This window comes from Pipistrellus hanaki, assembly GCF_964339955.1.
Source record: "Pipistrellus hanaki genome assembly, chromosome: 5".
Lineage (NCBI taxonomy): Eukaryota > Metazoa > Chordata > Mammalia > Chiroptera > Vespertilionidae > Pipistrellus > Pipistrellus hanaki.
Window position 1 is genome coordinate 87,006,936 of NC_140507.1, and position 27,804 is coordinate 87,034,739.

The 27,804-nt window shown below is 36.9% G+C and overlaps 1 protein-coding gene across 3 annotated transcripts in view; it reads right to left on the bottom strand.

The window, feature by feature from the left end:
• Positions 1–2,415: 2,415 nt before the first annotated feature.
• The window catches only part of KCTD9 (potassium channel tetramerization domain containing 9), a 32,641-nt gene continuing 7,252 nt past the window's right edge, over positions 2,416–27,804 (bottom strand). Inside the window, exons 2-12 of one of the 3 annotated variants that reach the window (XM_084884852.1) lie at positions 26,572–26,693; positions 23,583–23,626; positions 19,229–19,325; positions 18,575–18,633; positions 18,253–18,381; positions 14,130–14,197; positions 13,946–14,041; positions 12,353–12,502; positions 8,133–8,238; positions 7,261–7,394; positions 2,416–4,295 (exon numbers count right to left, since the gene is read on the bottom strand). In XM_084884852.1, the coding sequence (XP_084740978.1) occupies positions 4,179–4,295; positions 7,261–7,394; positions 8,133–8,238; positions 12,353–12,502; positions 13,946–14,041; positions 14,130–14,197; positions 18,253–18,381; positions 18,575–18,633; positions 19,229–19,325; positions 23,583–23,626; positions 26,572–26,693 (1,122 nt within the window). In that variant the 3' untranslated portion in view covers positions 2,416–4,178. Of the gene's footprint in view, positions 4,296–7,260; positions 7,395–8,132; positions 8,239–12,352; positions 12,503–13,945; positions 14,042–14,129; positions 14,198–18,252; positions 18,382–18,574; positions 18,762–19,224; positions 19,326–23,582; positions 23,627–26,571; positions 26,694–27,804 lie in introns of all 3 variants that reach the window. The other 2 variants (XM_084884851.1, XM_084884850.1) reach the window with 2 other exon arrangements.

Sequence of the window (27,804 nt, forward strand, 5' to 3'; positions counted from 1 at the left end):
GAAGGAGTGGACTATCATCTCACCATAATAGAAAGGTAATAAGAAGCTACTTTTCAACGAAAGTTCATTATGTTTGAAAAGTGAGCAGTTGATTTCCTCTTTGCTGAAAGAGATGTCTTCTTCTAATAGAGCTGCAGAAGCAGATGTGGTCTTTGGTTAGGACTAAAGAGAAGGGAGTAAGGACTGCTGACTCTTACTGTCAGATTGACCACTTAGCTCTGGTTAAGCATCACTGGATTTATTTCTATCAGCTGGTATTACATTCTTGAATAATGCTTTGAAGTTTTTAGATGAAGCTAGCCACATACTCTATGAACTCATTAGTATGCTTTATGCACTCTAAGTCTGCACTAGTATTATTGTAGGTCACAGATATCAAGGGCAAAGGTCAGATTTGTTTAATCTCCTATAGCATCAAATAGGGCATCATATATGCAATTAACAAAATCTTGATGTTTAGTGACAAACTCTGAACCTTTATGGAGTTCCAAGGACAGAACAATTTATCACGAAGCTAAATTTAGTCAATTGGGTTAAAATAATTGGATTTTAGAGTAACCAATTTTTTTTTTCTAAATTTAGAAATTTCCTGTTAAAGTGTGGCTTTAGAGGGAAAATGGTTTCATTATCTGCATTACAAGAAACTTTTAAATTATTAAAATGCAACAATAGTGATTTAGTAATCCTGTTGACTGACAGATGCAAACCTCTTTTTTTGTCCTAATGTGAAATCTCAGCAGGAAGAACTCCTGAACACCTGCTGATATATCTGAGGTTGTGAAAGGGCTTCAGAAAATTAATCCTTGAATAGGTGCTCAGTACGGAAAATAAATTATTTTTCTTTGCAGAGGTGTACCTTTAATTAAAAGAAGTTAAAAATAATACTTCCTTGGAGATTTAATAACATTCTAGGGCTTTTCAAAAATTAAAGATGTTTTAGTCCAGGTCGGGTGGCTCAGTTGGAGCATTGTGCACCAAAGTTGGAAGGTTCAAGTCCTGGTCAGGGCACATACCTGGTTTGTAGGATGTTTCTCTCTCTCTCTCTTCCTCTCTAAAATCAATAGAAACATAATCCTTGGGTGAGAATTTTTTTTTAAAAGATGATTTAAAGTTGACTTGAGGGTAGATTTACGGTATTAAATAGCCAATTCACAAATGAACAACTGGAGAAAATCTTCAAATATTGATTTGTGATGGTAATCTTCTTAAGAAAATAAATTTACATTATTTCCTACTAAAATTTATTTGAAGCTATAGTTCTCCATTGATTTTTAGAGAGTGTAGAAGCAAGTGGGCTAAATTACAGCATAACATAAAATAATGCTCTAAACAATTACACAGTAGAGTATTAAATTTTATCCATGTAGATAATTTAGCTATAAAACATTTTTCTGTCCCTCCTTCCCAACAATAACTATATTTTTGCCCCTGTGTATGGACATGTTTCATCACTAGGCCTAATGGAAGTTTTACTATTTTGAAACTTTCCTTCCTTCTTAAAATTCTCTCAAGTGGTCAGGCAAGAATGTTTTGGACGGGGGCGGGCAATGTATTTAAACAACCTAATAGAGCCAATTGGTAATGTTCATCAGCCAAAAGTGACACAAATTAAATGAATTTTGGGGGGCAGTCTTTTCTTTTTTTAAATTTCTTCCTGTTGGTGGATTTTAAGGGGATCATAAAATAATGCTTAAACATGTAAATTTACTTTAATAAATTTACTTTAATGGCCCTTCTGCTTCTTTTGTTAATTTTCACTGGAGGATATTTTCCATTGATTTTTAGAGAGCGTGGAGGCAGGTGGGAAGGCGAGGGTGGGAGGAGAGAGAAACATTGATGTGACAGAGCCACATAGATTGGCCTATGCTCTAACCAGCCAGGGCCAATAAGTTAATGAGCTACCTGGTTGTGCTTCTCATCTATTGGTTAGAGCACATGTGTCAAACACAAGGCCCGCGGGCCAAATCCAGCCCACCAGGCCTTGCAATGTGGCCCGCACCGCGCTGTCATCACTGCACTCCGCTGTCAGTTTATGACATTGTCAGTTTATGACTGTTCAGTAAACCATTCGGCCCGCGATTTAGGCTGGATTTTAGATTTTGGCCCCTTCTCTGATTGAGTTCGACACCCCTAGGTTAGAGTGTCATCCCAATAACTCAATGTTGGAGGTTTGATGCCCTCAGGGCACATACAAGAATAAATCAGTGAATGCATAAATAAGTGGAACAAATAGATGTTTCTCTTTCTCAAATCAACTTAAAAAATTAAATAAATTAATTAAAAAAACCTAATCATAGTAAGTGTTATGCTGTATTTCTTTTTCCACCCAGACCCTCAGGGCTAGTCATCAATACATACTGAAGAAATATAAGCAAAAATTAGAAAGGGTTGCTTTTCAAAAACCAGACAAACTCCTTTTCAACATTTCATATTGTTTATTAATGCAGTATACATTAGACCCAAACTGCAGTTTCTAAGACTATCATGTTTCATTTTTCAGATTCTTCTGCACTTTTAGGTTATGTCTACAGAGGTACCCTTAAGTGATGAACCACACCTTCTATAATTGTTGAAAATATACTACAGAGTGAAATGGTTTAAATATAATTTAGGCACATATTGATTATGAAAATAGATATCTCTCAATACAATAATTCTCTGTCTTGGTAAAAATAATAAAGCAAAGAAAATAATTCATTTCTGAAGTTGCTTTCCTTTACCTGTAAAGGCCTAATCTCCTCCCGCTATGCATATACCCTTCACTGTAAGGAAAGCTTTGCATATGTATATATAAAAGAATAAGCTATGTAAATATTCAAGACATGACATCCTCCCAAAGGATACAAAGTGGGTTTTAATAATTCATTGCCTCAACTGATGAGTCTGGAGAATTCAGAATCCCTTTGGATACAGCGCTATTCCTGCTCTGGGGGCAGATGTAAGGACACCGTTTACTGGTAAGGAAGCACAGGCCCATGCCTGCTGCTGCAGAGAGATGATGACTCAGGAAAATGAGGCTAAAATTATTAAAACAAAACCAAACCAGAAAATATAAGTTAAAGAACCACAGGTGCTGACTGACTGGTATTACATTTTGGACCAGCCAAATGTTTTTATTTTTAGTAGTTAAGTTTTTTTGGTGGCTATAATTGAACAGTCAGTTTAAAATCCCTCATTGTCCACTGTAGGGTTTCAGCTGCAATTCTATTGTGTAGCTATTTAAAAGATGACTTTGCAATACCCATTCATATTTTACAGCGTTGATTACAGTGGATTGAGACTTAGTATCTAGTTCTAAGCTGGCCCTGATTAAACTATTTGGCCTCTGAATTAAATATTGGTAACACACCTTGTTTTTTTTGGTTTTGAAGTATCTTCCTATGCTTATTTTGACTGTACAGGAGGAAACTAGGCTGGTAGTGTAAATAAAAAATTGCCTGGTCTGCACTGAGTGGAACTTGCTTAGAATGAAATTCTGAAGAGTGCTCCTTTAAAAGCTGTTGCTACAGGTTGTTGCTAGAGTTCCACTGTAACTTCAGCTGACAATGATGTACAATGTCTTTCCTTCAACTCTTGCCTCAACCAGTAAGACTAGAGGATTTCTTTAATTCAGCTACTATTTTGTTCTAAAAAAATAACCATTATTAAAATGAACTTGAAAAGAGAGCCATATTCACGGTGTGACAAGAAAAGAGAGGCTCTAAAGCTTTTTATAACCCGATCACCCTCTTGAAATTTTCATCTAAGTTTAACAATTTAAATATCCATAAGCATCTAGAGACTCAATAAAAACAATTTCATATGTTGTGCTTCTCATAAATGAAAATCCTCAAATGCATTTCAAATCAAGATGGTAATTCCACATCATGCCTATTGAAAGCAAATATGATAGATACCATTCCTGGTTATAAAGCCAGGTGAACCCCGACTCTACTCTAAAGGCAGCAATCTAATCTAGCTTCCCTACAGCTGGTAGATGAGTGCTTCTCTGTGAAAACCGGAATGTGGGAAAAAACCACTCTTCCTCTTGTGCACCACTGAGAACAAGCATAATCATCTAAATGGTTCTGTCTTTTTCATTTCCTTACTGTGTTACTTCTTCTAGACAACTGAGTGGAGAAATAAAAGTGATAAGGAAAACATTTTCATCTTGAGCATGTTCCTCCAGCCCTGAATTCTCATCTGACGCTTTGTGACATGTGGAGCGGGGTCAGCATCTCCTCAAATATGGCTCCCTTCACGTTGGAGCCTCTCAGGTTGGCTTCCTGCAGGTCACACCCGGACAGGTCGCAGTTCTGAAGACAAAAACAATAACATGTAACTAACACGGAGATTTAAGGTTTATCTGTCCCTTCTCAAAAATGATTCCTAGGCATGTTAGGAAAAGGTTGCTATATAATAAAACTTGGTTATTTCTGGAAAATTTTGGTTTTACAAGTCAGATTTTTTTATATTTCCATTTTTTTCTAATTGATGCTCTGGCTGACTCCCTCCCCACCCTCCCAACACACACACACACACACACACACACACACACACACACACAGATGTTAACAAGGAAACATGTCCCTTGTAATCATGTATTTTATAATCAGTCATTTAAAATCACTTAAAATTCAGAGTGGACTCAAATGTAGTAAATATTATCTAAATAATTTAACCACAATCCAAGAACAACAACAATGAAAGCAGTGGGGGGAGAATTGAGATACTATTTGAAAAACCTGAGAGAAACAGATTTTACTTAATAATTAAATTCCATTCCTCAACCCTAACATTTTTATAGCAACGAACCACCTTTGTTTAACCTCCAAATTATGTGCACAATTCAATTCGTGTTTTTTTTTTTTTAATATATTTTTTATTGAGAGGAAGGGAGAGGGATAGAAAGTTAGAAACATCGATGGGAGAGAAACATCGACCAGCTGCCTCCTGCACACCCTTTACTGGGTGTGCAACTCAGGCACACACCCTTGATCGGAATCGAACCTGAGACCTTTCAGTCCACAGGCCGACTCTATCCACTGAGCCAAACCAGTTTTGGCTCAATTCGTTTTAATGAACCTATATAACAGCATAACTACCACCATCATTGCAAACTGCTTTTAAATTTCTCTTGAGATTGTAGTGTGACAGATGAGATGAGATTCTGAGTAAGTCCCTGGGGATGGTGGGGGTCATAGCTAGAGAAGGGTGACAGCACATAACCGTTTAGGGCAGAATGTCAGCTGCTGCCCCTCAAGAGTCAACCTCATTAGTCTTTACAATCACTCGGACAGAGGGAGGCTTTTGCTGTTTAACCATTGACTACGTAGCATCTAAAATCAAGGGAAAAAAGTCATCATCTTAGGTGATGGCAACAAATAATAACAAATTAAGTAATGGTGCTTAACTAATTTATATCTTCAGCTATAGGCTGTCACTTTTGCCTTTAAGTTTGTTTTTTAAAAATATATTTCACTGATTTATGAGAGAGAAATATCGACCAGCTGCCTCCTGCACACCCCCTGCTGGGGACGTGCCTGCAACCAAGGTGCATGCCCTTGACCGGAATCAAACGTGGGATCCTTTGAGTCCACAGGCCGACACTCCATCCACTGAGCCAAACCAGCTAGGGCTTGCCTTTAAGTTTAATAGGAACTGCTATTCTGCTGCTTTGAGCTATTAAGAGAACAAGGCAAAACATTTTTTAAAAAATGAACAGCAAATTTTGTTTTGTTCTCTACAATCCAGTCTATGCCAAATTTTATTGTATAAGGCTGTGCTGTTTAATATGATGGCACCAGCCAAATGTGCCCCTTTATATTTAAATGCATTAAAATTAAATAAACTTAAAAATTCATTTCCCACCTACACTACCCACATTTGCAGTGCTCAACAGCCATGTGGGCTGATGGCTACTGTGCTGAACAGACACGGAGCATGCCCAGCACTACAGGAAGTGCTGCTGGCCAGTGCCAAGGCAGGCCTATCCATAGTTACTGAACCAGCTGGCAAAATTGGCAAATCAAGACAAAGCATAGAATACAGAGCTGATGAGAAAGCCAAATTAAAATCTCACCTTGAGAATTAAAAAGAATATGATGCCAATTTAGAATAGACTTTCCTCAATCTGATTTCAAACCTGGATACCAGTTAAATTTCTCAAATAGTTCACAAAATAATCTGGCCCCATTTAATTGTTTGGAATTGAAACTGAAGAAAAATGATAAATTAGTTTAATAAAGCACCTATCAAACTTATCTACATGAGAAAAACTCAAGGAAAAGAGAGAAATAAAATGAACTTAGAATGTCAAATGAATTTTCCCATCTGAAACTGGCATCTCTTGACTTAGGAACTGATGCTGCTCTGGAATTCAGGCTTAACAAGCACTTGAAAGGAAAACATCCCTCCAGCTGTTCTGGCATGTCATCCGGAAGTTCTTATGAGCCAGTTAATTTATAGACTGATTGATGTTAGAGAGAGAGAGGAAGGAGGAATGGAAGAGGGGGGAGAAAGAGAGAGAGGGAGGGACGGAGGGAGAGAGAGAGAGAGAGAGAGAGAGAGAGAGAGAGAGAGAGAGAGAGAGAGAGAGAGATATTGATTTGTTGTCCCACTTATTCATGCATTCATTGGTTGATTCTTGTATGTGCCCTGGAACTCAAACCTGCAATCTTGGTGTATCGGATATTCTAACCCCGTGGTCGGCAAACTGCGGCTTGGGAGCCACATGTGGCTCTTTGGCCCCTTGAGTGTGGCTCTTCCACAAAATACCACGGCCTGGGTGAGTCTATTTTGAAGAAGTGGCGTTAGAAGAAGCTTAAGTTTAAAAAATTTGACACTCAAAAGAAATTTCAATTGTTGTACTGTTGATATTTGGCTCTGTTGACTAATGAGTATGCTGACTACTGCTCTTACCAACTAAGGTACCCCACCAGGGCCATACGACTATTTTATGATTTCAATAAATTTTGTATGAGGTACTCAGTGATTTTAGATTAACAAAAACTTTTTCCCCCCAATCCTCACCTGAGGATATTCTTACTGATTTTTAGAGAGAGAGAAAAGGGGAAACAGAGAGAGAAACATCAGCATGAGAGGAATATCGATGGTTGTCTCCCTTAAGCGTCTGATTAGGAATGGAACCAACAGCCTAGGAATGTGGCATGTGCCATGACTGGGAATGGAATCTGCAACCTTTTAGTGTATGGGAGGAAGCTCCAGGCAACTGAGCCATGTGGCCAATGCCAACAGAAACTTTAAAAACTGGTGACTCACCTCCAAATCAGTTCCTGCCAGAGTTGCTCCTCTGAGGTTACAATTCTTCAACTTTGCATTTTTTAAGGTGGCGACTCTCAGGTTGATGCCCGTCATTTGACTTCCTTCCATATCCACACCTTTTAGATTAGCACCTTGAGTGAACATATTTGGGGATTAGTTGAACTTGAAAATATTTATTGTCATCTACCTTCAACAAAACCACTTTAAGACTTAAATGGAGAAGAATGATGACAGGGCCCTCTAACTTTTGAAAAGGATTCTGAACTATAAATCTCAGTGTCTCAATCTACTTACATCTATAGAGTTCACTGGTAATGATGTGTTAGCTCAGACTTAAGAATGTTTTAGTTTATATTTTTGAGGGAGTAATTCAATTCGGTCTTAGGATAATTAGCACTTTTATAACATGCCTCCATAAGTTTGACAAGGGAGAAAAGTACTATACCTTCGAAATACACAAGTAAACAAAGTGACCAGTGTGCACAGATACAAGAGAGCAATAAGAAATTCATAAATAAAACATTACATTTAAAAATGACAAAAACTGTCTGGCTTTGTGCAAACTGAAATTCTTAATTTTGGTCAGCATAAGAATATGTGCTGTGTTTGGAAGTTTGAGATGTTGACATGAAATTCTCCGACTGAGGCCTCATTAAATGTCAGAGTCTGGATCTCCCCAAGTTCTCAATGTTGGTTAGCCTATGACTCAGACCAAGATATGACTGACTCCTGTGCAAATTCTCCAAGCATGGTGACAGAGGAAATCTACCCAGCTATGGTCATGATTTACCTGTAACTATTACTTTGCTGGGCTTTTTATTTAATGGTGTGTTTTCCCATAGAAAAGGTAATTATAGACAGAATCTCACCTTCTAAATTGGCTTTAATACCAGAAGGATCTTCAAAATTACACTGTTTCAAGGATGCGCCTTCTGCATTAGAACAGAGCATCTTGACTCCCTGGAGATTTGCAAACTGGCAAAGAAAAGATTAAGATTCAGAATATTGTTTGGAAAAGAAAAAATTGGCTCAAACAGTTGTTAAACAAAAAATGTTTTGTTTTTGTTTTTTAATGTATTTTATTGATTTTTTACAGAGAGGAAGGGAGAGAATTAGAGAGTTAGAAACATCTATGAGAGAGAATCATCGATCAGCTGCCTCCTGCACACCATTTACTGGGGATGTGCCGGCAACCAAGGTACATGCCCTTGACCGGAATCGAACCTGGGACCCCTCAGTCCACAGGCCGATGCTCTATCCACTGAGTCAAACCTGTTTCGGCAACAAAAAATGTTTAACTTCCATGGCTGAAAAAGTCTATTTTATTATTATAATTTTTATAGATTTAGAGAGAGGAAGAGAGAGAGAAAAAAAAAAAAACAACCCAGACAAACACCAATGTGTAAATAAACAGGGGAGGCCTTGTGGTGCCTGGCTATTCTCTTTTGGAAAATCTCAGAAATAGCAGCTGGAAATTAATTCTAAATTCTAACAGATATACAGGAATGTAAACAGTCTTTCACCAGAGCTATTGATAGCTATCAACAGGCTAACTGCTCTCTCTTTCTCTCACTCTCCAGCTACTATGATTTTAATTTAGAACGTTTCAGAATTTATATCTTGTCACAGTAAAAGAAAAAAAAAAATAGAAAAATGGGAAGTAAAGCTCACTTCCATATACTAACAATTATTTTCTGCTCACAATAAAGACTTTTCTAATTGAAATTAATACAAACTTAGAACTGTGTTAAAAAATAATTAACAGTTTAGATGAAGTTGGGGAGTAAGAACTCTGATACATTTGTTTCTATTTTTATAAACAGCCTTGGGAATGACAAACGACAGTAGAAATGTGAATAAGGAAAGGATAAACTTGTTAGGGGTATGGATTTTTCTATTTCTTTATTACAGTAGCAATTAATCAATGGGGGGAAAAGAGGGACATCTGTAATACTCTCAACAATAAAGATTTTTAAAAATAAAAATAACCTTAAATGTAAATGGATTAAATGCTCTCATCAAAAGACATAGGACAGCTAAATGGATAAGAAAACATTATATATATAAATGTTGTCCAAAAGAGACCCACCTCAAAACAAAAGATTCACACAGACTGACAGTGAAGAGATGGACAAAAATATCCCATGCAGGTGGAAACAAACAAACAAAAAAACTGGGTTAACAATATTATATCTGACAAAATAGATTTCAAGACAAAGGTTATAAAAGAAACAAAGGTCACTACATAATACTAAAGGGACTGATCCATCAGGAGGACATAACACTGGTAAAAATAGATGCACCCAATATAGGAACACCTATTAGTAAATATAAAAAAACAACAACACTTGTTGGTGTATTATGAGGAAGAGAATGAAGGTAATGCAGTCATAGTAGGGGAACTGAACAGCCCACTGTCAACATTGAATACATCATCCAAACAAAAAATAAACAAGGAAATAGTGACCGGAAATGATATACTAGATCATGTAGGACATTTCATCCCAAAGCTGTAGAATATACATTCTTCTCAAGTGCTCATGGAACATTATCAAAGATAGATCACATATTAGGACACAAAATGAGTCTTAATAAATTCAAGAAGATTGAAATCACATCAAGCATTTTATCAGATCACAATGGTATGAAACTAGAAATCAACTACAATATAAACACTCAAAAATATTCAAACACATGGAGGCTAAATAGCATGTTATTAAACAAAGAATGGGTTACCAATGAGATCAAGAAAGAAACAAATAAAAAAACTTCCTAGAAACAAATGAAAATGAGCACATAACAACCCCAAATCTATGGGACACAGTAAAAGCAGTCCTGAGAAGGATGTTCACAGCATTACACAGCTATCTCAAGAAGCAAGAAAAATCTCAAACTATTTAATCCTGCACCTAAAATAACTAGAAAAAGAATAACAAAGCCTAGAGTAAATAGAAGAAAATAATCAAGATCAAAGCAGAAATAAATGACATAGAGACAAACAAACAAACAGAAAGAATGAAAGATCAATGAAACCAAGAGCTAGTTTTTTGAAAAGATAAACAAGATTGATAAACCTGCCCTAGCCAGTTGGCTTAGTGCATAGAGTGCCAACCTGGGACCAAAGGGTCCTGGGTTTGATTTCGGTCAAAGCACTTACCTTAGTTGCAGGATACACCCTGGCCTGGGCCCTGGTCAGGGTATGTGCAAGAGGCAACCAATGTGTTTCTCTCACATCGATATTTCTCTTTGTCTTTCTCCTTTCTCTTCCACTCTCTCTAAGAAATCAATGGAAAAATATCTTTGGGTGAGGATTAAAAAAAGAAAAAGATTGATGAACCTTTAGCCAGACTCATAGAACGGAGAAGGAATAAAGAAGACAGAAAAAGGAGAAGTAACAACAGACATCACAGAAATACAAAGGATAGGAAGAAAATACTATGAACAACTATATGTGAACAAATTGGATAACCTGGGTGAAACAGACAAATTCCCAGAAACATAATCTTCCAAAACTCAATCAGGAAGAATCAGAAAACACTGTATAGGCTGGTAACAATTAATAAAATCGAAGTAGTAATTTAAAAAACTCCCAGCAAATAAAAGCCCTGAGCCAGATGGCTTCACAGGCAAATTTTACCCAACATTCAAAGAAAAACCAACACCTACCCTTCTCAAGCTATTCTAAAAAATTCAAGCGAAGGGAAAACTTCCAAACTCTTTTCATGAGGCCAGCATTACTATAATTCCAAAGCCAGATAAAGACACTACAAAGAAAGAAAATTATAGGCCAATATCCCTGATAAGCAAAGATCCTCAACAAAATATTAGCAAATCAAATTCAGCAATACATTATAAAGATCACATACCATGACCAGGCGGGTTTTATTCTGGAATAAAAAGGTTGGTACAATATTCACAAATCAATAAATGTGATACATAACAAACAAAATGAATGATAAAAATCACATAATTATATTAATAAATGCAGAAAATGCATTAAATAAAATTCAGTACCCGTATATGACAAAAACTCTTAACAAGGTGGGAAGAGAGGGATCATACCTCAAAGTAAGAAAGGCCATTTATGACAAATCTACAGCTAAAATCAGACTCAATGGAAAAAAACTAAAAGCGCTTCCCCTAATATCAGGAACAATACAGGGAGGTCCCCTTTCACAACTCCTGTTCAACATAGTACTGGAAATTGTAGTCACAGGGATCAGACATGAGGAAAAATAAAAGGTATTCAAATTGGAAAGGAGGAAATAAAGCTCCCCTTATTCGCAGATGACATGATATTGTACATAGAAAACCCTAAGGACTTCACACCAAAACACTACTAGATTTAACATATGAATTCGGCAATGTAGCAGATTACAAAATTAATACCCAGAAATCTATGGCATTTTTTGTATACCAATAATGAGTTCTCTAAAAGAGAAACTACACAAAAAATTCTATTTACCATAGCAATAACAACAAAAAATTTAAGATACGTAGGAATAAACTTAACCAAGGAGGTAAAAGACTTGAACTCAGAAAACTACAGGACATTAAAAAAAGAGATAGAGGAAGATATAAACAAGAGGGAGACTATACTGTGGTTCACGGGTTGGAAAATTAACATCATGCTTTTGAGTCTACTTCCAAAATTATAAAATTTGAGAAACATTTATTCAATGACTACTAAAAGCAAGTACTATATTAGGTGCTGTTAATTCAAAAGACATATAGATATGCAGACATGGGACTTGGTATTAAGAAACAAAGCTAGAAGTTAGTAAATTTCACTGTTGGTTCTACATGTATCATCTAATCTCAAATTAACACAGATATTTTTTCTATACATACATGCATATACATATGTGCACACACAAATCTACGTGTACCTACATGTAAACACATATACAAATATATGTGAAGAGAGAGAGCCAAAGTTAGAAAACCAACCCATTTTACTTTCAAAACCTTCAGTTTTATCAGTGTTTAAGTAAATGCTTCAGTAAGAGAAAGATGTAATTTCTGCTCTTTGAGAATGCTCAATAGACTAACAATTTAATTTTCTCTTGTAACCAAAAATGATTCTTACGTCAAGCACTGATCCAGAGAGATCAGCTCGTTCAAGATTTGCACAGCAGAGATTGGCATGTGCAAGATTGCAGCGGCTTAAATTGGCCATCTTGAAGTTAATGTATCGAAGGTCCAAACGAGAAAGATCAGCACCACTAAAGTTTAAACCCTGAAATTAAAAATACAAATTGTCACCATATTTCACCTATTTGTTACATTAAATTTAATTATTCTACCAAACCACCAAGTTTTTTAGAAGCAATTGGTGGTTCAGTAATTTGGAATTCATTACAAAACACGATCAGATGGAACTTAGATGTACAAAATCAGTGTCCTGACTGGGTTCTAGTAAAAGAAACTGTTTGCAATTAACATTAGAGTGCAGCCTGGCTATACCACATTTATGGGAAGAATTTTCTAAAGAGAGATCTCTGTTAGCCACATACCTGCTGACTACTATTGTTTTTTGTTAAACCTAATTATATTTACACTAGAGGCCTGGTGCACGGACTCATGCACTGGTGGGATCCCTCAACCTGGCCTGCTCTCTCTAGCAACCTGGGACCCTTTGGGGGATGTTGGACAGTTGGTTTCTGCCTGGCCTGCAGGGATCGGGCAAACCAGGCAGTCTGACATCCCCTAAGAGACGTAGTAGTGCGTGAAGCGGCAGGTGGCGGGGAGAGCCTGAGCCTGGGCTGGGGCTGAACCACTCCTGCTCAGCCCGGCCCGCTGCGCCGGCGGCGGCGGCCACTGTTTGGTAGTGCCGGCGGCCACTGTTTGGTAGTGCCGGCGGCCACTGTTTGGCAGTGCTGCCGTGGAGCGGGGAGAGGCTCACGCCATTGCAGCAGTGCTTGCCAGCCATGAGCCCAGTGTCTGGTGCCTGTCAGTCAATTAAGCATTGCTCCCACTGTGGGAGCCCACCACCTCCAGAGGGTAGCTCCTGCGCTTAGCGTCAAAGGTCGCTTAGGGTTTTATATATAATTTTTTAATTAAACAATTCAAGATAGTTTCTTTTTGAAAAGCAAATATTGTGATTTTTAAAAACTTTAATGCTATAAACACAAACATAAAAGTATCTGCCACTGCCAAAACCGGTTTGGCTCAGTCGATAGAGCGTCGGCTTGTGGACTGAGAGGTCCCAGGTTCGATTCCGGTCAAGGGCATGTACCTTGGTTGCGGGCACATCCCCAGTAGGGAGTGTGCAAGAGGCAGCTAATCGATGATTCTCTCATCGATGTTTCTAACTCTCTATCCCTCTCTCTTCCTCTGTATAAAAAATCAATAAAATATATTTTTTTAAAAAGTATCTGCCACTGACTAGTCATGCACGACTGTACAAACAATTGATGTTTTATTTTAATTGCTGATTTCAGTGCACTATTCAAAGACTTCTATGTGAGGTATAACTTGAATAATTGGACAATAAAAAAAGCTATTACATAGCTCTTTTTTTGCTAACCATTTTAGGATTACATCAGTGCTACGGCGTATAATTAGATTATATCTTGCATTAAAAAAGAAAATGAAGCAGAAATAAAAAAATCTTACAAGAACATAAAACATTACTCACAGATTTGCTGACATAACTCATTTAAATGTCTGTTTTAATTACCTGGCAACGCAATTCTGATTTGGTTGGAGTGGCGAGGAGAAATCGGACAAATTCCTTTCGAGATATTGGTGAATGATCCTCTGGTGGTTGAGAATTCTTGAAAAGAGATATTAAGAAATTAGTGGAGCATTCTGGGAGATAGCTACAACAAATGTAATATTGGCTAGTGTAGAAAGAACCTTACCTTTATTGCCACTTCTAGGTGTTCAATCAGTGAGTCAATACCAAAAAATCTGGCTTCTTCCAACACCCCTATCATAATAAAAAGGATGTGACTGTTACAGAAAACTTCATTTTAATATTTATATAATTCTTTATGTTAAATTCTCACAAAAGAAGTGAAATTCAACAAGTAGATTATCAATCAATATTGAAGAAAAATAACTCTTGTTTAGAACATAATAGGATATTTAAAAATATTTGTAAAAAAAAGTAGGTAGTTTACATTTATCAAAAGAAAAAATGTGAAAAACAAATGAAATAGAATAAAAGGCTTCCATATTTCAAAATTATTTCTAAAAATTACTATAAAGAAGCCATAAGCAAAAAAATCCTAACACCACATATTCCTCAAATAATTGATATAGTGGTTTGATTGTGAATCCAATAAAAAATAGTTTACCTAACTTTAACATTTCACTGACCTTTCCAGTGGAACAGATCTAAATCAGTATGTCCCAAATATCTTAAGACTTACTGAATTAGGAAATTATAGAAATGAATAAAAGTAAATTTCAAAGCAGAAGTCAAAAGTATAATTTAGAAACCTTTTATATATATGTGTGTATATATATATATTTATATATTTTATTGATTTTTTACAGAGACGAAGGGAGAGGGATAGAGAGTTACAAGCATCTATGATAGAGAAACATCAATCAGCTGCCTCCTGCACACTCCCTACTGGGTATGTGCCTGCAACCAAGGTACATGCCCTTGACCGGAATTGAACCTGAGACCCTTCAGTCCACAGGCCAACACTCTATCAAATGAGCCAAATGGGTTGTGGTGAAACCTTTTTTTTTTTTTTTTTTTTTTTTTTTTATAAAAGAATCAATTTAAAAAAAGACTTCTAAAAGATAAAAAGGATTTTAATCTATCATTTACTTTTCTTAGTTTGGTAAAGAAAATCTGTGGATTGTCCTGGTGACTTATTACATATACTTTCTCATCTGTCAATAAAACTTTTCATCAGAGTATCCTATATAATAAAAGCCTAATATGCTAAGTGTCTGGTTGTCCATTCAACCAATCAAAGTGTAATATGCTAATGATATGCTAAGGCTGCTCAACTGCTTGCTATAATGTGTACTGACCACCAGCGGGCAGACGCTTTAACTGGTAGGTTAGCTTGCTGCTGGGGTCCAGCCAATCAGGACTGAGCAAGATGGGTTGGACATGCCCTGGAGTCCTCCCGTAGCCCCTCCCTGGCTGGCCAACCTCCCTCGTCCCTCCCTGGCCCCGATGGTGCAAGGGTGGGGTCCCTCAGCCTGGCCAGCGTCCTCTCACAATACAGGCTGAGGGACCCCGCCTTGAGCGTATGAATTTCGTGCACCAGGCCTCTAGTCTATAATAATAAAAGTGTAATATGCAAATCAAACAGCAGTCCAGACGACCTTCCAGATGACCTTCCGGACAAAGCGGAGGTCGCTGCCACAGCTGCAAGGGATGGAGGCAGCTGTGATGGAGGGATTGAGGCAGCCACCGCAGCTGCGAAGGCCTACTCTGACACGAATTTCGTGTATCCAGTCTCTAGTGTAGAAATAAATCGGGGTCTATTTTCTTTAAAATGAATACTTCAGTAGCCTGAGTTTACTTTTTTAAAAAGGACTGAAGAATTACAAAGTTAGTAAGAGGTGTAATCTCTCCCTTCAAATGTTTCCAAGATAAGGGTAACTACAATTAGATATAGAAAACTACAGCAGTTATCTGGGAAAAACATTACAATCTTTTTGGGTAAACCCAATGCCACCTCCAATATTCCAGCTGCAAAACAAAGGCCCTCTAAGGACCAGCACACCACTCAGGGAGCCGCTCTGGGACAATATCTTCTGTCCACCCTGGAGTGGCTTCCTCTCTGGATTCCTCAGGAAGGACAGTCATACTTCAGTATCTGTCCCTGGTAGAAACCCAGCAAAATGAGACTCTAGGGGCCTCACTCTCAGTTTGCCAAGTTTTTATGAGTAAATCAGAACCTCCCAGGGAGTGTGGTAAGAATGTTTGTCCAATTCTAGGCTCAAAACTAAACCTTAAAAACTTCCAGGAAAGCCTTATAAATACAACTGTCCCTGAGGGACAGTTTAGTAAAGAATGTGATATTTAGTGTATTTTCTGTTAGCACCAGTAAGATCTGGATTTGATCCCAGCTCGGATTTTGACTTGAAGAAGCTACAATCTTTCTCTTAACCAACGCCTCGACATTTATGAAATGTATTATTATCATGAAAACGAAGTTGTCAGAAATAATGTGTATTTGTTATCTGGTATAATACTTGGCACCTTCGTGGTAGGTCCTCCATAAATCATTAATATTAAATTATATATTTTAAATTATTATTAAGTTACAGGTTTTATAATTTTTTTTTCCTGTATCAAACTAGGTTTCAGAAAATTCATGTTAGCTTCAGGGAAATAGGTATTGAAATACTAGAAAAGTTCTCAAATGAGTGGACTAATTGAATTGAGGTGAGATTTAGCTAAAAAAGTATAGAAAAGATTATTTATAATAAGTCAGGGCAAGAATGTTGGCAGATGCCCTGGTCCTTTTTCCAGCCCGCCCCCACGCAGCTGTGGTTGCAGAGTCAAAGTGCATAGGCCTCCAAGTGACTGACTTTGGTCTGGCTTAAGGAGTGGTGGGGAACGTGGGGATCCGGAGTGTACCTGCCCAATTATTGCCGTGTGTGGGCCTAGGGTGCCAGAGACTCCTCCATCTTGACTGGAAGTTTTAATCAGTGTTATTTTTAACACTCAAAGGGGACTCAGAGAGACTTTCCACAAGACTATCTACCTGTGCCTATAACTATTTCTATACCAATATATCAGCGATTTTCAACCCGTGTGCTGCCTCATACAGGTGTCCCACAAGAGGCACACTGGTATGCTGCTAGAATTTTAAAACATGCACTGCCTGACTTCTTTTCTCTTAGACTGTCAAATAAAAAAAAAATGACATCAGCCAACAGAACAATAGCCAACAGGTGTGAATAAATAAAAATTATACCTACTTTTTTTTAGATTGACAACAAATATTTTATTTGGTGAGCTGCAGAATTTTAGTAGTTTATGTGTATCATAAGATGAAAGGTTGAAAATCGCTGTTATATACACTCATATACAGTTGACCTTTGAACAATGGGGATTAAGGGTATCAACTCCCACACAGTCAAAAATATGCATATAATTTTTTAATCTCCCAAAAGTTCAGTTGTTTTTGATATCTGTGGAAAACTGATTTTAGGACTCCAACAAATACCCAAATCTATTGATGCTCAAGTCCCTTATAAAAAATGGTATAGAACAATACATCCAGTTGGCCCTCTGCATCTGGGTATTCTCAACTGTACAGTGAAAATATTATTGATGCCCTGGCCAGTGTGCTCAATGGTTAGAGCACACCAAAGGGTGATGGGTTTGATTCCCAATCAAGGGCATGTACCTGGATTGTGGGTTCATTCCCCAGTCCATCTGTGGTGTGGACTAGAGGAAACGAACTGATGTTTCTCTCACATTGATGTTTTTCTCTCTCTCTCTTTCTTTTCTTCTCTCCCTTTCTACTCTCTCCCTCCCATGCTATCTAAAAGCAATGGGAAAAATATCCTCAGGTGAGGTTTAGAAAAAAAATGATGTAAAACCTGTAGACAGGGAGGGCCAACTGTATGCTATTTATTTAAAAAAAAAAAAAAATCCATGTGTAAGAGGACTGGGTGGTTCAAATGTGTGTTATTTAAGGGTCAACTGTATAAGTAAAACATTTAGATATACCTTCAACTTTATGAAAATATACTTTTTAAAAAATATATTTTATTGATTTATACAGAGAGGAAGAGAGAGGGATAGAGAGTTAGAAACATCAATGAGAGAGAATCATCGATCAGCTGCCTCTTACACAACCCCTACTGGGGATGTGCCCACAACCAAGTTACATGCCCTTGACCGGAATCAAACCCGGGACCCTTCAGTCCCCAAGCCGACGCTCTATCCACTGAGCCAAACCGGTCTCGGCTGAAAATATACTAACTTACTAAGCAAGTGAAAACAATAAAGATTATAAACTTACAAAAGCGTGAGGCATTATAATAAAAACTCACCCAGTAAATTAATGCCATCATTTACAATGAGTTGTCCATGACGCAAGTAGTTCAAAATAGGTTCAAAGTACTCAGGACTTCGGTCAATTAAGAAAGCTCCTCTACGATCTTGCTTATTACCCCAGACACCTGTGTCACCATTAAAATGAAGTCCCCCATAATGAAAAAAAAGTTAGAAATTTGTGGAAGAAAAATTGTGGAACATAACAGTAAGTTTTTTTCTTGTGTAAAAATAATGCTATCATTAAAAAATAAAGGATAAAAGATATACAGTCAATACAAAGAGATCACACAAAATGGAAAAATCCTATGTTGCGCTCACCTTTGTCCTTAAACATGTGGGCCAGCATACTGTCGGGTTCTTTGTTCACTAAAGTGCTCCTAAGAATTCAGGGAAAAAAATTGATTTCTCCATTTGTCTTTATAAACAAACATATTTAAGTCAAGAGTACACTCGATCCCAGCTGTTCTCTCAAAAAGATGCATGCTATCACCTGGTAGGAGCGATGCTGGGGAACAAAAACGTGCGGTAAGTTGCCATTTATCAAAATCTCTTCTACTCTGGCACTTCCTTTGCTTTAGTTCCCTTTTTATATATATAAAAAAAAAACAACACACGATTCTATCTGTCTTGCAAGCTATTATATCACAATAGTCTTGACCTAAACTTATTTTTCCTATACCTTTAATATAAGCAGTTGTAGTCTCTATGAATTTTAATATTGTTAATTTTTACTTACATTGCATAAGTATTACTGAATATCTAAAAAGCATGTTCCATAATACTAATTCATGCATTCTCAGAAATTATCTTTGAATCATTTTTCTTCTCTTTTCTTTAAAATAAACTTTCTATAAAATAGTTTGCAGTATATTTAAGCAGCATTTCAATATCTTCTAAGGAAATCAGGAAATTGAAGAACAAATGATACATAGGACCCCCGACACACAGCTACACACATGCACACGCACCTACCGTGTGGTTGTAAAGTACCGCCCTCCAACATTTAATGTAAGCCAGTCTGTGTGAGATCCTGACAACCCTTCAGGCAGTTTAGGATCTGTCTGAGGATCTAGAGAGAACAAGTAGAAAATAATAAATTTAATTGGTTTTTGGGGAGATGGCAATAGCATGATTTTTAAAACCAAAAACACACATAAAAGTGTACCAGAGTTACCAGGACAACAAAACCCATACTCATAGACAACATCTAAACCAAACTAGATGATAAGGTATTCCCATCAGCACGGACAGAAAGAGAGCAGCATGGCATTAGCATCCGTGCAGGAAGAAGCTGAGAGAAACAACAGAGTACCCGATGAACCTAAGAATCCAAAGGAATCCGCAAATATTCACTTCAAAGCTCAGCAAGTCCATTTGAGAAATACAGACTGAAAATGGGAGGGGTATGCCCACTCCTGCCATTAGTGATATAAGTAGTTTGCAGAAAGATCTGAAGAGGCTGGAAATGAACTCTCAGAACCCACTGGCCAAAACTTCCTTTCAGGACAAAGTCTCAAACTGCAGATAAGATGTTGGGAAAAGAATCCAAGTAGAATGGAATAGAGATCAAAGGGGAAAACAAACAAACAAACAAACAAAACCCAAAACATATTACAGATCAAAGTGATAGAGGTTCTACATTCTAAAGAACCAGAACATATCAGAAGGTGAGTTTCATTTTTTTAAACACTTCACAAAAAAATACAGAAAAGGGAACTTTAGAGCCATGAAATGAGAAAAAATTTCCTAAGTCAGCCCTCCCTTCACAAGTTAAAGAAAACTAACTTCACATAAAATTGAGCAACAAAAAAGGACTGAGATAAAAATTCCATATAAAATTTTTATGAGAATTAGAAAGTGCCAGAAAGAAATGCCTACAAAATAGATTAAAAACTATAACCTAATATTCCAAAACATGCTAAAGAAGTGAATAGAAGATATAAAAGAATAACATAAACCAGAATAATAAAATTCAGAAATGAAGTAAGAGAACTCAGAAGATAATTGGAAATAAAAAAAAAAAATTTGGAAAGGAAGATTAAACCAGAACAAACACAGGAGTCAATAAACACAAAAGACAATGTCTTACGGGAAATAAAATATGCAAAAGGGAAAAGCTTTAAAAATAAATGAAAAGGGTTTAATAGAAATAAATGAAAAGGATTTAATAGAAAATTTCAAATATATTAAGTAAAAGATCCAATGTATATACAATAGGAGTCCTAGAAGATAAGCCAGGGAACAAAATAAATATGTAATATAAACTTCAAGAAAACTTTTATGAAATGAAAAAGATTTGAAATTACATATTAAAAGGGCTCACCATGTATCTGAAAGAAACAATTCAGAACAACCCAGAACATCCACAAAAAGTTTACTATAATCACTGTATTTTAAAAGAAGAGACTGAACATTCAAGTGACTTGGGAAAAATAATCACTTATGAAAGACCAGATATTTTTTGACACAAATATTTTAAGCCAGAATAAAGTGAAGTATGACTGCTTCACTGAGTCATAATTGATATACAATAAACTACACATTATTAAAATTTACAATTTAAGTTTTGACATATGATATTATATTCAGTCAAACTAACTTTAAACATTTTATTTATTTATTGACTTTTAGAGAGAAATAGAAAGGGGGAGAGAGAAACAAAAACATTAATTTGTTGTACCACTTATTTATGCATTCATTGGTTGATTCTTTTTTTTTTTTTTTTTTTTTAAATATATTGTATTGATTTTTTTACAGAGAGGAAGGGACAGAGATAGAGAGCTAGAAACATTGATGAGAGAGAAACATCGACCAGCTGCCTCTTGCACACTCCTTACCGGGGATGTGCCCGCAACCAACGCACATGCCCCTGACCTGAATCGAACCTGGGACCTTTCAGTCCGCAGACCGATGCTCTACCACTGAGCCAAACCGGTTTTGGCTATTGGTTGATTCTTGTATGCACCTGACAGGGGATTGAATCTGCAACCTTGGTGTATCAGGGTGACACTATAACCAACTGAGTTACTGGCCAGGGCCCATCTGACTTGAAAGTGTAAAAACCAAAATACTTATTATCATGCAAGATGTCATAGAACATTGTTCTCACAACTTGTTTGTAAGGAATTTACTGGAGAACAAATTTCAGACAACCTTTGGAGGTATGAACATAAGGAATGGAGGTAAAAATTAAATACACTTGAGGAGTAAAACTAAGAGATGGTTTGAAAGGAGAGCATATGGTATATAGTAGATATATATTTTGACAATGTAGAAAAAAATACAATTATTTTTTAAGTAAGAGGAGAAAGGAATGAAGATATGCAAAAAATGTTTAACTGTCTTTAGCATTTATACTGGTAATGAAAGTATTGAGATTTTTACTGACATGTGTGTTTTATGTGGGATGAAGTAAATGAGTAATTATGTGACATTATTATTCTATCATTTCCAATGTCCCTGAAAAATCAAGATTATTGATATGATAGAAAGGAGATGTAAGATAGAAGTTAAATAAAAATCTTATTTTCCTGATTATAAACTGTAAGTATTAGCATGAATCCATGAGATAACCTCTCTATAAAGGTACTTTATATTACATATAAATTTTATCTCTGGCTAGCTATGTATTTCCAACTTTGTCTACCAAAAACCCTAGTAACAAAGGTAAACCCAATAACAATGAGCCTCCCTACCACCCAGACTGTGTCTTGAGATATTTCTCACTAAAAGAAATCAAGGCCCTAGCTGGTTTGGCTTGGTGGATAGAGTGCTGGCCTGTGGACTGAAGGGTCCCTGGTTTGATTCTGGTCAAGGGTGCATGCCAGGTTGCAGGCTCCATCCCCATTAAGGGGCATGCAAGAGGCAGTCCGTCAATGATTTCCTCTCATTGATGTTTCTCTCTCTCTCTCCCTCTGCTCTGAAATCAATATAAATATCTATATATCTATATCTCTCTCTATATATATATAAAAGGCTAATATGCAAAGTGCCTTCTTGGGAGTTCGATCACTCGCTATGATATGCACTGACCACCAGGGTGTGGCACGGAACATGGTAGGTGACCAGTGGTGGGAGTACGGCACTGAGGAAGTGAGGGAAGAAGGAAGCAGGGAGGCGGGGTGAAGGGTGGGGAAAGGACCATGTGGTGGCAGTGCGCAGGAGGCAAGAAAAGGAGTAGGCAGGGAGGCAGGGAACATGATTGGCCCTAATCGTGGGCCAATCCTAGGAACCCTACCTGTGCACAAATTTCATGCACCAGGCCTCTAGTATTAAAAAGAAAAGAAATCAAGGCTTCTTAGAAAAAATATTGATCAGGATCTAGGACAGGAGAAGTATAAGATGAACATCTTGTTATTCCAGATAGTAAGGAAGCTATAAAAGATTAATGAGGTTGCATTAAAAGATATGAAGAGGTTTCCACTGGCCCAAAGTAGGATAATCCAGATATCAATTAATGCAGAGGATGAAAATAAAGATACCAAATATTTTTAAATCCAAAGATTCATAAGGATGAAATAATAAATACTAATTGATCACTTTTTTAAGTATGAAAGCAATGAACCAATTATATGACCACTGCCTGCCAAGCACTCTGTTAGGATAATGGATAATAGAAGATCAAAAAAATTCTTTTGCTGCCAAGTGGAGATGGAGAAGAGTACGCACTTACTTCTAAGTGGACAACTACGAGTGCGATGATCTTGAGATCTACCTCCACTCACCAAGTACAGTAACTGTGATGGCTTAAAAAACATTCTTAAATTTTCAGAGTTTGATTGAGTGGAACTAAATATATCAACTACTTGCTAAGAATATTTACTGTATTTAAGCCTAATACAACTATAGACACTTTCTTCTGAATCAAAGGGCAGTGTGTATGTGTGCAAGTGTGTGTGTTTGACACCGAGTAATTTTGACTAATCTGATTTGACCACTATGAAGGATTGTCAAACATTACTTATGCAGCAATAAATGCTTAAAAATATGTAATATAATACTTATAGAAATTGTCAGAATATGAAAGAGAAAATTTCAAAACAATTATAATTTCTAAAATCAAAAGTACCATATAATGTCATATTTAATGAATGTGTACACATCCAGAACATGTTAAAGGCATGTAATAGATAAGGTACCTATACTAAATATGATCATACAATTCAAATTAAACATTAACTTAACACACACACCCAATGCAGAATCAAAACAGGTATGAAGATTTGAATCCTACCACAAAATATTTTTTAGCAGTAAGCCATGTAAAACATGTAATTTATTTTTTTTATTTTGGCAGACAAAATTGGCTTTTAAGGAAGTCACTTACCAATGAATGGCTCTCCTTCACACACAAACAAAACATCATCATCCCTGAGGGAAATAAAAATTTAAAAAGGTACCATCAAAATCTAGAAATCACATGAATTATCTGTTTAATACAGGAACTTCTCCTTAGAATTATGTAGAAGACAGGTTTGCAAAATGGACTACGTAAATTTCCAGTGCTTTCTTTGCTAAACACCCACTACATATACACTTAACTATCCTTGATTTAAATTCAAGTAAGATCCAGAACATGAAAGTACTTTTGAAATGGAAAACAAGTCAACAAAACAATACCCGCTATACAGATTATTAATATTAAAATTAAGCTTTCTTATCTATTGAAGAATGTACTGTTATGTTCAAAGGATATGATTAAAGCCTAGCCAATTCTTTTTTTATTTTAATTCTGCAATCCTATCTAAATTACTGGGGTTTTCTCCCACATCATCAGCTGCTTTGTGCTTTGGAAAGGAAAATAAATTTATGTTCTAAATTTAGGAAGAATATATGAAAGTAACTGCTTAAACACTCATCTAATATACACAACCCCTCACCCCCCAATGTAAATGACTCACATAATTCGAAGTCGTGGATTATCAGTGACATCTTCCTCTCTGCCCCAACCCATCCCACCAGTACTACAAATAAGGTACCAGATTGTTCTGTGACCCACAAATTACTAAACAGGTATATATTTTATAGTTTGGAAGGCTTATGACCCTCTATGTTGGAGAAATTTTTATTTCCTATAAAACATCACAGGAACACACTGAATTTTTCTTATAATGAAGTCTTTTTAAGAAATCATTCAACAGTGTAACTCGTTTATGCATAAAAACGGAAAAAATCTGGAAGATAGATATTGAAAAAATAAGAAACTCTCCTATTTTATTTGGATTTTTAAATATGTATCTTTTAAACTTATAAACTTTCTATGTGCTCACAATGCCAGTTAACTTTTTAGGGCTAGTATGAAAATTTGTTTTCTTCTCTAACAAAAATCAGTTAGTAACTTTATGGCCTGGGTAGTTATTTTCTCAGATGTTTAGTATTTTAATTTATAAAATGAAGGGACTAGAAGTTATTAACTTCAAAGGCAGAATATTATATTGAAGTATATCATTATGACCTACATTTAAATGAAAATTAAGCTTTGTATACTATTATAATGTAGAGCATATTCTTTTCACTCCATCAATTTTCTTTTAATCTTTACCTGAGGATATGAGGGTATGCTTATTGACTTTAGAGAAGGGAGAGGGAGGAAGGGTAGGAGGGAGGGAGGAAGAGAGAGAGAGAAAGAGAGGGGGGTGGAGAGAGAGGGAGAGAGAGAGAAACATCAATGTGACAGAGAACATCAATTGGGTGCCTTGTATATGTGCCCCAGTTGGGGATTAAACCCAGAACCTACAATAGATATATGCCCAGACCAGGAATTGAACCCACAACCTTTTAGTGTATGGGACAATGCTCCACACTGGCTGGGGCTCACTCCATCAATTTTTTTTTTTAAATCCCATGCTTTGCCAGTGAAATGAGATAATGTGGGCAAAGCAAATACTAACTGGAACATTGTCAGTAATTTGTGTTCCCTTTCCATATTTGTTAAGCCTCAAAAGGATCCCATAAGGATGAGATGAGGTAAACTAGATACTTTTTAAAGAGGTAAATCTGCCTGGGATATTTCAAAGTATAATATGCTAATGATATGCTAAGGCCACTCAACTGCTCGCTATGACGTGAATTGACCATGAGGGGGCAGACAGTCGACCAGCTGACTGGAAGCTATGACGTGCACAGACCACCAAGGGGCAAACGCTCCAACGGGTAGGTTAGCTTGCTGCTGGGGTCTGGCCAATCGGGACTGAGCAAGACGGGCTAGACACACCCTGGAGCCCTTCCATGGTATCTCCCCAGCTGGCCAACCTCCTGCACCCCTCTCAGGGCCCCTATCGTACACTGCTGGGGTCCCTTGGCCTGACCTGCACCCTCTCACAACCCGGGACCCCTCAGGGGATGTTGGGAGAGCCGGTATAGGCCTGTTCTAGCAGGCCAGGAGACCCCACTGTGCACAAATTCGTGCATGGGGTCTCTAGTTTATAAATGTTTGTGATATTTATAAAATTCAAAGCATTCTTAGGAAACCAAATGAACAATAAGCAGAGGCACATAAAATTAAAGAGATCAATTAGATTTCTTTTTACTTTAATATATATATATTTTTTATTGATTACAGAGAGGGAGAGGAAGAGATAGAAATAGAAACATCAATGATGAAAATAATTGTTTGACTGCCTCCTGCATGCCCCCTACTGGGGATAGAGCTTGTAACCCAGGCATGTGCCCTTGACCAGAATGAACCCTGGGCCCTTCAGAACACAGGCTGATGCTCTATCCGCTGAGCCAAACTAGCTAGGGCAGATTTCTAACATTAAAAAATGCATGTCTTGCGGAAACCGATTTGGCTCAGTGGATAGAGCGTCGGTCTGTGGACTGAAAGGTCCCAGGTTTGATTCCAGTCAAGGGCATGTACATTGGTTGCGGGCACATCCCAGGTAGGGGTTGTGCAGGAGGCAGCTGGTCAATGTTTTTCTCTCATCGAAGTTTCTAGCTCTCTATCCCTCTCCCTTCCTCTCTGTGGAAAACCAATAAAATATATATATATATATATATATATATATATATATATATATATTTTTTTTTTTAAATGCATCTTATTGGATTCATTTCTAGTGCCATAAAGAAATTCCTCATAACCATATATGAATTATGCAGAGCGACTATTAATATATTGGAATGTACTGAGGATTTTCTATCTGATCAATATACCCTAAGCTCAAATGATTTAACTTCCAAAGAGCAAATAGTAGACAATTACTTGCCAAAATCCTAAACTCTTTAACAGTGACTAAACCATTGCGTCAGGCAACTAGCATAGCACCGAGAAGCGAAGAGCTCAGAGTAGAAAGTTTATAAAAAGCCAAACTTACCTGATCAAAGCAATATCATCAATCAGTCCGCCTTTCCCATTATACACACTAGTGGCTTTTATGCCAAGTTTACTGCTGGCCACAGATAGTAAGTCAGATAAAGTTCCATATACAGCGACCACCTGTAATGTGAACAATTTGCATAATGAATTTCATCACTCATAATCATAAATTACCACACCATAAACTGGATTAAAATGAGATTATCATATAAAAGGAGATTTTGAGAGGTTCTTGAATGTTCTTTTTTTATCTATGATAAATATTTGCTGAGTGCTTAATATGCTGAAATCTAAAACTAGAGAATCAGAAATTGTCTGACTAAACGCAAACTGCAATCTTAAAGTATGTTAAATAGTGCTCCAGTTATGCTGCCTGTTGACTTGAAACAATTTAACCTCTTTATGCTTCTGTTGCTTTACCTGGAAATGAAGAAAAATGTCACACCTACATCAGAAGGTTGTCATGAGAATGAAATGAAATAATGCAGTTAAGAGCTTAGCAAAGTGCCTGAGACCTATTAAACCTTTATGCTTTCACATTATTCTTTTGCTACAGGAATTGTTTTAAAAAAAAAAAAATAGAGGCCCGAAGCACAGAATCCATGCAAGGGGCCGGCTGCCATCTCCGCCCCCACAGCCTTGGCTTTGTTGGGAAAGTCATCGGGAATGTCATTTGGAAGGTCGTTCGGCTGTCCAGGTAATTCGCATATTACCCTTTTATTGTTATAGATAGGAATGATTTACTGCTGTTTATTATAACATGTATTACATCAACTACCATAAAAAAGTAACAACTTCCCACCTCATTTAATTCCTCAATAACTACTTATTTTATAAAAGCCAGACTTCAGAGAACATTCTAAACACAGGAAGCAGCTGGGTTTGATCTGCCCAGTGAACTGATCTGTCCTGCCTTCAATCAGGTAGCCTGATGTATGTGTGAGGTATATACAATTGCTTAGGTAGGGGGTTGAAAATCTCTACATGAAGTGAATTTCTTGCTCCAGTCCTAATTGTAACTATGGGTTCCCAGCAGCTGAGTTGTACAGCTGTACTTATCAGTTAGGATTTCTGAATGTTATGAATAAAAAGTAGGTGAGGAGCTGAACATGAAGCATTATAGCCAATTGACTTCCCACAGGATATTGGATAAATGTGCCATATGAAATGAGGTCCTTTGCTCACCAGTGAATGGAGTATAGGAGACACTGACTTTTAGTTAAATAAATTA